The sequence below is a fragment of the Pelodiscus sinensis genome, chromosome 13, assembly GCF_052426305.1.
Source record: "Pelodiscus sinensis isolate ZL-2025 chromosome 13, ASM5242630v1, whole genome shotgun sequence".
Classification (NCBI taxonomy): Eukaryota; Metazoa; Chordata; order Testudines; family Trionychidae; genus Pelodiscus; species Pelodiscus sinensis.
The window spans coordinates 3,863,984-3,876,594 of record NC_143064.1 but is presented as its reverse complement, the minus strand read 5'-3'; the positions used below and the strand labels follow the sequence as shown (position 1 = coordinate 3,876,594).

The 12,611-nt window shown below is 44.6% G+C and overlaps 1 protein-coding gene across 1 annotated transcript in view; it reads left to right on the top strand.

Annotated features, from left to right (window-relative positions):
* Positions 1-10,764, top strand: part of HS6ST2 (heparan sulfate 6-O-sulfotransferase 2) — a 231,652-nt gene extending 220,888 nt beyond the window's left edge. Inside the window, exon 2 of the mRNA XM_025190873.3 lies at positions 7,798-10,764. Coding sequence (XP_025046658.2) covers positions 7,798-8,497 — 700 coding nt within the window. The 3' untranslated portion in view covers positions 8,498-10,764. The remainder of the gene's footprint in view (positions 1-7,797) is intronic.
* The last annotated feature ends 1,847 nt before the right edge of the window (positions 10,765-12,611 follow it).

Below are 12,611 nucleotides of genomic sequence, written 5' to 3'. Positions count from 1 at the left end.
ATAAAATATAATTCACAGTCATTTTCAAAGCATGCAAAATGGGAGCAACATCAAGAGTTGGAAATATTTCCACTATTCTATTTCTGATGACCCTATAGAGTTTATAAGCATCATCAGTAGGGGTTGAAGGATTAGATTTTTGTCCATAATCATTAATACCATATCCGCACAAACAGATGGAAAAAATATTTCCCCCAGTGATAACAAAAATGTATAAATATGCAAAGAAAGAAAAATGGTGCTTTTGAGAGCTTAAGGTCTGATTTAAGAACACTTATAGTGTACATTTTGACATGTGATATTGACAATTTGTATTTTGAATCTCTGCTCCCATTAAATAGTTTGACACACACCCAACCCGTCAGCTGGCTCCCCCATAACATCCTTCAACGGTGAAAATTCAAATAAACAAACACTGGAGAAAGGGCTTAAAAATAAACATTGATATTATGCATAAAAATAACAGCTGAATTCTTCCAAGCCTGCTCATCGCTCTGACGCATGGAAATGGCCAATTTTGGCAGATTGGAAAGTTCCTTGCCAGCAAGCAGCAGAAGAGGAAGTTCTGCAAAGTAACCAGCCTTGTAAAATGGAGCAGTCAGGCAGGTTACGTCTAGATTACAGGCTTCTTTCGGAAGAAGCTTTTCCAGAAAAGATCTTCTGAAAAAACTTCTTCTGAAAGAGAGCATCCGCACTGCCAAAGCACATCAAAAAAGTGTTCTGCTTTTTCAAAAGATAGCATCCACATTGATTGGACGCTATCTCGCATGTAAGCTGTGATTACTCTGGGCGGAATGGCCACCAGGGCACCTCTGCTTTTTCCTCGTTCCTCTTCTTCCGTAAGAATTCCCTCTTCCCCGGCCACACGTGCCTTTTAGCGAAAGAGCCTTCTTCCTCGTAGAAAGAGGTTTACCAATGTCGGGGAAAAAACCCTCTGTTCTTTTGATTTTTTTTTCGGAAGAACGTGATTGCAATGTGGACGTAAGTGAAGTTTTTTCAGAAAAACGTCCATTTTTCCAAAAAAGCTGTAGTGTTGACATAGCCATAGTGTAATGGAGATGACAGGGTGTGAGCTGGACGGTGGGGCTGCTGAGCCCTCCCACATCCACCAGCCTGGGTTTTGGCCGCGCTCCCACAGTGATGTTGATGTCAATCTAAAAACCCCAGATGGCTACAGCACTTCCTCAGACACCCACACCGGTGAATAATCTCCTATCCCCTCGTGAACCGACAGTAAAGGCTCCATCCAATTCCCCTAGCCCCAGTCCTACGCCTCAGGACGGCACCATCTTATACAGTGGAAGGCCATGAAATAGTTTACCACTCCCTCTGTGAAGAGAGGAGCCCCACAAGCCTGTGTAAACTGAGCGGAGATTTCTCAAACGCTTCGTCCAAAAGACTGTTTTAAGTAAAATCTAAAAGAGGTTTATTAGCTGCAGAGAGACAGATTTTGAGTGATTATAAACAGCAGGTGCAGAGCTCAACGTTGGTTACTTCAGAAATAGAAACACAGGTGCAGCCTAAGTTCTACACACTGAGCAGGATTTGAATCAAGCCGTATCTGACCCTGACAAATGGGACACGCAGTTCCTCAGTTCACAGGCTGGGTCTGCCCTTTCCCAGTTAAAAATCTTTGTCCTCCGGGTGTTGTGGGGGAGGAGACAGGCCAAGTGATGATGTTATTTCTTTTATATTTTCTTCCAGCTTGCACAGTTAACCTGTGGAACTCCTTGCCAGAGGATGTTGTGAAGGCCAGGACAGTAACAGTGTTCCAAAAAGAACTAGATAAATTCAGATGGAGGATAGGCCCATCTATGCTTATTAGCAGGGTGGGTAGGAATGGTGTCCCTAGCCTCTGTTTGTCAGAAGTTGGGAATGGATGACAGGAGGGATCACTGGATGATTCCCTGTTCTGTTCATTCCCTCTGGGGCATCTGGCATTGGCCACTGTGGGAAGGCAGGCTATTGGGCTAGATGGGCCTTTGATCTGACCCAGTCTGGCCGCTCTTACGTTACTAGAAAGATCCCTGCTGTGATGTAGGGGATGAGCAGCCCCATTGGTCAGGCAGAGTGGATCCCTGTGAAGAGCCATATGCACATGTCTGGTTGGTCCTTTGTTGTAACTGTGGGGTTGGCTGCAGGCATCTCCCAGCCTGTTTCGGCAGCACGTAGAGCAACGCCTCACAACGGCACCTACCATGAGAGCACATACAATCCAGCAGGATATTGTTATTGAGCACTGCAAGACTTCCAGAATGAGGCCTTGCAAGGCATGCTTTGTACAGCTCCTACCATAATCCTACCTCTGTGCCGAACAGCGGGGTTCCAGGTGGCTACTTTGAAGTACACAGTGTTCTAGGACGTTTGGAGAGAAAAGTTCCTCCCATCATAGAAACAGGCAACATGGTTGCATAGCTGCCTTCGGGGGGTGATTTGGAGACTCACTTTATTCTTGATGCAATCCATGAATGTGTTTGAATCTATTAACAGGAGTGTTGTGAGCAAGACACGAGAAGTCATTCTTCCGCTCTACTCTGCGCTAGTTAGGCCTCAGTTGGAGTATTGTGTCCAGTTCTGGGCACCGCATTTCAAGAAAGATGTGGAGAAATTGGAGAAGGTCCAGAGAACAACAACAAGAATGATTCAAAGTCTAGAAAAGATGCGCTATGAGGGAAGACTGAAAGAATTGGGCTTGTTTAGTTTGGAAAGGAGAAGACTGAGAGGGGACAGGATAGTGGTTTTCAAGTACCTAAAAGGGTGTCACAAGGAGGAGGGAGAAAAATTGTTCTCCTTGGCCTCTGAGGACAGGACAAGAAGCAACGGGCTTAAATTGCAGCAAGGGAGGTTTAGGATGGACATCAGGAAAAACTTCCTGTCAGGGTGGTTAAACACTGGAATAAATTGCCTTGGGAGGTTGTGGAATCTCCATCACTGGAGATATTGAAGAGCAGGTTAGACAGACACCTGTCAGGGATGATCTAGATGGTGCTTGGTCCTGCCATGAGTTCAGGGCACTGGACTCGAAGGCCTCTCGAGGTCCCTTCCAATTCAAGTGTTCTATGATGTAGTGACACCAGAATTAGCAAAACTGGTTTCCTCTGTCCTGGGGCAGGAGCTTGGGTTAAGTTCTGGACGGATGTCCTGTTTCAGAGAGATGACATTGTTGTGACTGAGGCTTCTAGAGCTTACTTTAAAGAGGTGAAAGTCTCCAAAGAATAATAGTACTCACAGCAGGCTAAAATCTTCCTCCCGTTCCGCTCCAGCAATGAGATGCTGTTTTGCTCTCCCTGCGGTCTCTTGCTTTACTGGTTCATTTTTTTGTTTCTGTAAACTTTTATTTTATTTTTGCCCCTCTTGTTAAATGTATATTTTAAACGAGAAGATGACTATCCTGGCTCATGCGTTTTCTCTGTGCTTATGTACTTAATCTGCCTTAGACTCCTTTTCTATCCGGCCACAATTATCTGTGAAACAGTGACACCTAGTGGTTTTTCTTCTGAAGGAAACAATGAGAAATAAGGGGTTCGCTGCTGTTTATCAAGTGGTGCCGTTAGAAGCTAAGGAGCAAATTGCTATCCCGCATGCCGATAGCAGCAAGCATGCCTGTCGGAAGGATGACAACGTTACAGGACCGTTGGGGTGATGGTAAACAATTAACAGCTGCCGTGAAGCAGAGATTGGAGAATGATGGAGGGACAGCGCGTGTGTCAGCTGCTAAGGGACAGAATTCCATCCCTTTAAAGCTTGTTTATCTAGATAACGCCTTCATTTCCTTACACTGATCACCCTGAAAATGTTGCTCTGGTGTCTCACGGCCCACTAGTGCAAGAATGTGCAGATATTTCTGTGGCTGTGGGCAGTTGAGGGTACGTCTACACTGCAGCGTTATTTCGGAATAACTGGGGTTATTCCGAAATAACAAAGAGTGTATCCTGCGGTGTAATTCGGCCAAAAGCCGAATTAAGCTATTTTGACGTAAGCTACCCAATGGATGTAGCTCAAGTTGCGTAGCTTAGTTCGACATTTGCCGTGCTGTGTAGTCAAACCCTTAGTTATGGGCACGAACTGCAGTGTTTAGCACGGCGTATTTTAATTTGCAGTCCATAGTATTTTCTTAACGCGATGCATTACCTGAATCAGAATATGGATTCAGTATGGAAAAAAAGTTGAAATGCCCATGTATTTTTACTATAAAATATGCTGTTTGCAGTGGTGTTCCAGCCTGTTGGTACTAGAATATTAGTGAGAAAAGGTAGGTGAGGTCATATCTTTTATTGGACCAACTTGTAGTTGTAAAAGAGATGAGCTTTCAAGCTACCCAAAGCCATTTTTCACACTAAACGCTGTTCAGAACAAGAGCTGCGCATGGCTCATAAGCTTGTCTGTCACCTACAGATATTCGGCCAATAAAAGATATTGCCTCATCTACGTTGTCTCTGTACTACGAAGTATGATGTGCCATTTTTAGAGAAAATGCTTTTGTAATATTTATGTACTACAAGATTTACCCTGCTTGGGTCCGTAACTCAGATAAGTTTTGTTTTTCTTCATTTAAATCTTCATTCTGTGGTGGGGCTGGGGAGGAGGGGTTCAGTACGCAGGCTGCCCTGGGAAGAGAGGACAACTCCAGCCCACTCTCACCGCAGCAGTTTGGGGCCAGGTGAGAAGTGCCCTCTCCATGGCAGCTGCAGGGAGCACAGCCCAGAGCGGGATGCAGATCTCCCAGCTGGGGGATGGACAGACGGACACACAAACTCTCCACCCTGACCCCTGCTGGCCCATGGGGTTATAGCTGTCCCTGTCCCCATCTCTGGCTCCGTGCTGCCCCCTGTGGTCATTTTGCAGTATAACTGTCCTTCCTGCCAGACCCCTCTGTTTCCATGTGATGAAAGTCGCATTTCAGGCACATCCCATTGTCCTGGCAGAACCAAACCCTGACCTTGCTGTAAGTTATGATCAGAGGAAGCTGCGTTGGGCAGGGGGCTGGACTCGATGACTCCTGAGGTCTCTTCCCGCCCTAGGATTCTAGGCTTGTTGACCTGGGTTGCAGCCCCCCTTGAAGTACAGCTTGTTCCCGGAGGCTTTCTGCAGCACCTCGCACACACTCTCCCTTGCACACCACAGTGCTGTAGGAAAAAGGGCCTGGTCTTAGTGCCAGCCGGACTCTGGGCCTAGGGTCACTCTGCCACTCTGCTGTGGTTTGAGCATTGGCCTGCAAAACCCAGGGTTGCGAGTTCAATCCTTGAGGGGGCCATTTAGGGATCTGGGGCAAATTTGTCAGGGATGGTACTTGGTCCTGCCGTGAGGGCAGGGGACTAGACTCGATGACCTCTCGAGGTCCCTTCCAGTTCTATGAGATAGGTACATCTCCTCTCTGCGTCTCTGTTCTACAACGCAGCTGCTATCAGAGGCATCCCGGGCCATGTCAACACGGTGCATAGCTTGCCCCTGGCACACCACAGCATAAATCCTGCTCTGTGCTTCTGGCTCCTCCATCAGGGGTGAACTAGACAGGCCTCGCTTCCCGCTCGGTTCTAAAGTACCCTGTAGACAAAGCATCCCATAAATGCAGCCTGTAGCACTTTGCTGCTGCGGCAGCCCCGCGTGTGAGACTGCTCTTTCGTGCGATTTACTCCCGTCTTTCAGTACTTACCGCAGTATACGTTTAAGCAGGAGCTCCCGCTGCTTATGCACAGGTTTTTTTTCTATGCATATTTCCTTATTTTGTGGCTCGAGACAGAAACCAGAGCTGCAGCTGGAAATCCTTTTGCTCTAAACCAATAGTGTAATGCCTCATTGAATGCCCTCTGCTTAGCGGTCCTATTGGCTTTTGGGGCCCTGGTGCCAGACCCACAAACCATAAATAACGTGGGGGTCGTGCCGTGACTCCTTTGCTGAAGCCCTGGCTTGTCAGCTCATGTTGCCTCAGTGAGATTAAGGGCTGGTGAGAACGCATCTGCTTGTCTTGACTGAGGAGAGACGCCATCTTGTTTCTCCACAACGGCCTGATCTTTTACACCACGGAGTTGTCAGGGTTCACTGGGAAATGGAGTCTGCGGCAGCAGCTTGGACTTACAGTATCAGAAGATTAGAGAGACGATGTGGGCGAGGTTGTATCTTTTATTGGGCCAGTTTTTGTGCCTGAGAGAGATCAGCCTTTTAGCCACACAGAGCCCTTCTTTCCTTCTGCGTGGTCTGAATGCTTCCCTCTCACCAAAAGAAGCTGATGCAGTAAAAGATATCCTGTCACCCACTTTGCCTCTCTAACATCCTGGGACCACCACGGCGATGCCTGACCTGCACAGCTCCAGAAGATGGTGCTGTTGTACAAGGAACACATTTATTTCAATGGAAACTGTTTGATGTATTAGTCTGTCCCAGGTGTATTGTTACTTGAGATGGGTGATTAACAGGCGCTCCACCCGAGCAATGAGAAAGAGGGCACTTGTTATTAAAGAGCTAAACTCTTAAAAACTAAAACTTAATTGAACACCCTCCCCAAGCTGTATAAGAACATCAGAATGGCCAAAGGTCCATCTAGCCCAGTAGCCTGTCTTCCGACAGTGGCCAATGCCAGGTATCCCAGACTAATAAACCATCTTGTTAGTCTTTAAAGTGCTACATTGTCCTGCATTTTGCTTCAGGTATCCCAGAGGGATGAACAGAACAGGCAATCATCAAGTGATCCCTTCCCTGTCACCCATTTCCAACCTCTGACAAACAGAGGCTAGGGACACCATTCCTACCCCTGCTGGCTAATAAGAATTGATGGATCTAATATCCATGGATTTATCTAGTTCTATTTTTTTTTAACCCTGTTTAAGTCCTGGTCTTCACAACATCCTCTGGCAAGGAGTTCCAGAGATTGGCTCTATGCTGCGTGAAGAAAAACTTCCTTTGATCCTAAACACATTTTCACTTGTGCAAAGTAAGGCTGTGATCCTGACATTTTGTTCTGCCAGATTCCGGATGGGGACCCGAGGTGGTCTAGTTAATCAGTGAGAGCCCACTGTGGGAATTGGATGAGGGAGGGTCTGACCCATAATTTCCGGCATTGGTCTCTCAGAAAGTTTGAACGTTGGGCTCGGATGAGCCCCATACCCTTTTTGGCTATTTTTTTTACTCTTCTGGAGTCTGCCTTTTCTTCTCCCTTCAACTCCCAGAGTTCTGTTAGGCTCTGGCTGGCTCCTGTGACGAGGTTTCCCCACATCGAGAAAAACTGGGCCAGAATGCATTGCTTCCCAGCTACCTTGAAGATGGGCAATCAGAAGGCAGCAAAAACCCTGTTGAAAGAGAGAGACCCTCTGGCAGGGGTTCAGCACAGGCTGCGTGAGGCCTTTTAGAAGTTAAGGAAGCACGTTTTTTCCCCAGAACTGAGGCCAGGTCTACACTAAGAGGCAATAGTGACGCTAGAGTCAATGTGCCTTAGAGTCGATGGGTGTGTGGTCGACTGTCGATTTAGTGGGTCTTTACTAAAGGCACATTTTGGTATGTGGCCGACAAACAGGAATTTAGTTTCTGGGCTATCAAGCACTGTTAGTAAAGTCACAATAAATGTATCCTATGTCTGCGAATGCGAACCTCACCGTAAGCCCGGCAATCGGGTGGAGAAACGTTCTGCCCTAGGGCTGTTACATTGCCATCAGGGATTCGGGTACATGATATTGCAAAACACTTTTCTTTAGAATTTCTAAAGTTGATTGCCTACCTCCCCAAGCCTCCGTAGATTGTGACTGTGAAAGCCATGCATCCAGAGATTTGCCTGCTCAATCACCTTTTCTTTTCCCTTCTTCCCAGGAACTTTTACTACATTACTATCCTGCGCGACCCTGTGTCCCGGTATTTGAGTGAATGGAGACATGTCCAGAGAGGAGCAACATGGAAGGCTTCCTTACACGTATGTGATGGAAGATCGCCAACTACTGAAGAGTTACCCAGCTGTTACACCGGGGACGACTGGTCAGGCTGTTCCCTCACGGAGTTTATGGATTGTCCGTACAATCTAGCCAATAATCGGCAAGTCCGCATGCTGTCCGACCTGAGCTTGGTTGGATGTTACAACTTGTCTGTCATGCCAGAGGAGCAAAGAAACAAGGTTTTGCTAGACAGCGCGAAGGAGAACCTGAAGCGTATGGCCTTCTTCGGCCTTACAGAGTTTCAGAGGAAGACTCAGTATCTGTTTGAAAAAACGTTTAACATGAACTTCATCGCGCCATTCACACAGTATAATAGCACAAGGGCCTCTAGTGTGGAAATAGATGAGCAGACTCAAAACCAGATTGAGACCCTCAATTTTTTAGACATGGAGTTGTACGATTATGCAAAAGACCTTTTTTTGCAAAGGTATCAATACATGAGACAGAAAGAACACCAAGAAGCCCGACGGAAGCGCCAGGAGCAGCGAAAGATCCTGAAGGCAAAACAAGACCGCAATAAAGAACAGAGCGATGATAATTCAACTACTGATTACATAGGGAATGTGGAGCGTTGGCGATAGTGAGGACTGAAATCTTTTAAGTTAGACTAGTCGAATACCATAAACAAAAACCACACAAATCATAGACGATGACGCTAGTCCAAACCAATTGCTCTTCTTAAATATTTGACGCAAAAGAGGTTAAAAAGTTGCCTTTGCAGTTGCCTTTGCATTAAATGTTGTACTGTACGTGGAAAACTTAACCTTCCTGTGTAATTAACTTGTCCTTTTTCAGTTTGTTGGATTATTTATGAAACACAAAAGCCAAGTGGGCTGTCCAGAAATTGTTGCTTGAACCTCTAGGGGAAAAAATCCTTAAATTAGTTCTGGGTATGAAATGGGGTGTTAGAAATCTGACATCATGCACTATTAAACCTCTATCAGAAGCAAACTGATTTCCTAGTAATAAGCATACATAAGTTTAATGTGCATACATAGTAACGCATGTGTGCAAAACTCCCCTCTTTGATTTTTATTTTTTTATTTTGATTTTAATTATTTCTGAGGCCCCCCCAACTGCTTGCAATATTTACCAATTTTCAAGAAAGTGAAAGGAACAATTAACATTTAGAGGAAAAGTTGACTCATTTCATGTATGATGCTGGCTTTTAAAAAAGAATAAAAGTAAATTGTCTAGTTATATACAAATTAAATATTTTAAACTTTTTCTACCTACCGCAAAGAGTTTTAAACTTGGTCTGTCTCACGTTAAAAAAGTAACACTACACTTTTCTGAACCGAAAATCAATGTTAAGGACACTATTTTCAGAATTTTTCATGGCAGTATCATTTTCAACATTCTGAAAATATATGGCATAGCTTCATGTTTCATATAGTCTTTTCAAAATGATACTCCTGTATACTATCCAGACTTAACAGTCTTTCTTATACCTTGGAATATATGTTGTGGCTTTTACCAAATACTGAATATTTGGTCATTTAAGACAGGAGAGTCTTTCTAAGAAATTATCTTGTGAATGTTTGCATAGCGTCTGTCTAAACGAAAACCCAACCATCTCAAATCCTGGCAACATTTTTCAAATAATTGCTTTGGTTATTCGTGACCAATTGGAGGTGAAATAGATTTACACTTGAGTTGTGATTTGGTAAATCTTTCCTGTGCGATGTAAAAATCAAGCTCTTTTCTAATGCATTCGAGCCCTTTTTAGTGCTGACAGATTGTAGACAATTATAAAAGATTGCAACATATGCGAGTATATAGCCATAGTTACACAGTAAAAGACGGTTGTGTGGTAAAATGGGATGAGCATCTAACCCAAGCAAGCGCATCACTGAGGGTCTGGATGTAGAGATCATTCTGAAAGTTCTCCTGTGATCCAGTTTCATCTGGATCGGGTCTAGAAGGTGGCCACGTTAGAGGTAAGGACGGGAAATGTGATTTGATCATACAAATCTCTATGCAAAACAACTGTAAAGATTCCAGTTATAACTTGGGTCAAGTTTAGAAATGTCATGTGTAGCCCACCGGGTTCTCAAGCATTGTACTAACTGGCAACTTTCATTTATGTGCTTGTTCTATTTTGTGTAGGCTTGTGTTAACTCTACTGACACACACACACACACACACACACATACACCCCGTCCCGGTTACTGCTGAGTGAGGGAAGCTATCTGAACATGGCTTCTCTCGTTACGATGCGTACCACGCTCATTTCCACTATAGCCTTTCATCTGTCATGTTCAATGCACAAGTAGGGCAGGAGGCGTACAATGAGAATGCTTTAAAAAAATCACATCTGTGGCTCCATGCCGCAGCGGTCTAAAGGTCCTGTTACGTCGGGCATCCTGGCAGTGGTGCTGACTGAGAAAACGGGAAAAAGAATGAAATGAGCTGTCTTAGCAATGTGGGAAGTAAAATAACTCCCTGTCCAGTGCATTCTCTTTACCGAGAAGTCCATTCGCCAATATGGTGTCTCAATTCTATTTTGGTTTTTATGGGGGAAAATAATCCACTCTTAAAACCGAAAGGCATTTTTGGGAACAGGGACTCAACCCAAAGCTGGTCGGAGGGCCTGTTGCACAAGGTGCATTTTGTTTTTATGCTGTGGTGTGCATGGTTTACAAAGGCTAGTTGCATTTTCTCTGTGTATACTGTTTATTGTATATAGGGGCCATATGAATATAAGGCTATAAGGTTTTGTCATAAGCATATAAATTCTACTGATTTCCACTGTAGATTGCTGTCTTATTGTGTAGATTTACAACCCAAGCCACTGACTTTGATTGTGTAATTTAACAATAGAACCAATAAATAAAATTTAATTAAGGCTTTGCTTTTAGTTCATTATTTCTGTATCTGGAATCACTCCTGGGAAATTGAGCCGTGAAGAGGCAATGGTTGTTTTGATAACAATGAAGTAGACAGTAAAAGCTATGCATGGGATATTAGGGTGTGTCTAGACTACAGGGTTTTGTCAACCAAAGTGGACTTTTGTCGACAACACTATACCTGCGTCTACACTGCCTCCGAGTTCTGTCAACATAACGTCGACAGAACTCGGCAGTTTTGTCGACGGCGGTAAACCTCATTTTATGAGGAATAATGCCTTCTGTCGACAGAGTTCGGTCGACAGAAGGCATTATTGCATCTACACTGTCCTTTGCGTCTACGGTCTCATGTTGACAAAGCGGCTTGCTTTGTTGACAGAACTTGGATGTAGTCTAGATGCTCTTTGTCAACAGAAGCTTTGTCGACAGTATCTGTCGACAAAAGCCTGTAGTCTAGATGTACCCTTAAAGTTAGGGCCATTTTGAAATGTATTCCAAACTCCAGACCCTAATGCTTCCTGTACTCAGTGAGAGTTTGCACGGTGGTGAAGATTTTTGTTTTGCTCTTCAGATGTGACTGAGCACCAGTAGCTTCTATTAGCTCCGACATAGCTGTGGCTGGCTGCCTACACTTTAAAAAAAAAAAAATTGTAATATATGTCCACTTGTTTTACTTTCAGGCTAATCCTGCTAGATTTTGAGCTAGTGGTCACCTCTGTGAAGTCCTCTGCCCTCATCCCGTAACGAAAGAATTCAGTGACACGGAAATGCCTTGATTGTTGTCGGAACGATGGGATGCAAAAAGATCCATCAAGAATTTTTTGGGCCCTATGACGAGCAAAAAGATGTAGGGACATGGTTCAAGATTGACCCATAAAACTACTTTTACTTCTATTTGGGTTGAGGGCTTTATCACATTCCTACCGTGTTTATCAAAGTGTCTGACGCGGTGCTTACAGAAACCAAGAAATCCACCCGCCGTCTGCCAGCCAGAAAGTACTGCCCCCGGGTCTCCCCAAAACCCTGAGCCTAGCTCTGAAAATGCATCTACGTGTCCAATTCTGCTCTGACATATACACCCAGTGCAGCCTCCATGAAGCCAGTGTAGTGTATAAATCAGAGCAGAATGTGACCCGTAGCCTACACAAATTCCTTTGGGGAAAGCCCGCTTTCTTCCCAATTAAAGCTAAAAGCAAAGAATGGGGTCTTAGTGTAAAGTGTAATGTTGGGGGAGGGAATCAGGTAGTAGCCAAGGGAGCCACGTCAGCATGCTTTGGCTTTACACAGAGGCCTATTGCTATGGTGACTAGCCCCAGTGGGCCTGTTAATAGGATGCCAGTTGTGAAAAATGCTTCCCTGCCGTACTAAAAAGCAACCCAACAATGAAGTGTGGCAAAAAATAGGCACATTTTAAAAAACCCAGCAAAAGAGAAATGTTTTGACAGATGAACAAAACACAGGTCCGACAAAGATAGAGGTGGGGGTGGAAGAACTTCCACCTAGAACCCAGAGATTGGTTGCCTCAGATCATCTGATGGTTCAGAGAAGAATGGACCCATGTAACAGGAGAAATCTTCTGAGAACAAAATGAGACATTTTACGGCTCTGCCAGATTAAAATATCAGCAAAACTTCCAGTAACAGGCTAAGACCTCAGCCTAGGAACAGTCCACACAGCAATCTGAGAATTCAGACGAGGTTGTGACATTAAAGAGAATGAGAGATGAGGCAACAAGCAACTTGTCGAACACACAAATTCAATACACATTTCAATCTGTGCTGGGCACTTCTGAAAACCTGGCGCATTCACTGAGGTGCTGAAATGGGAGATATGCAATCTTGAAAAT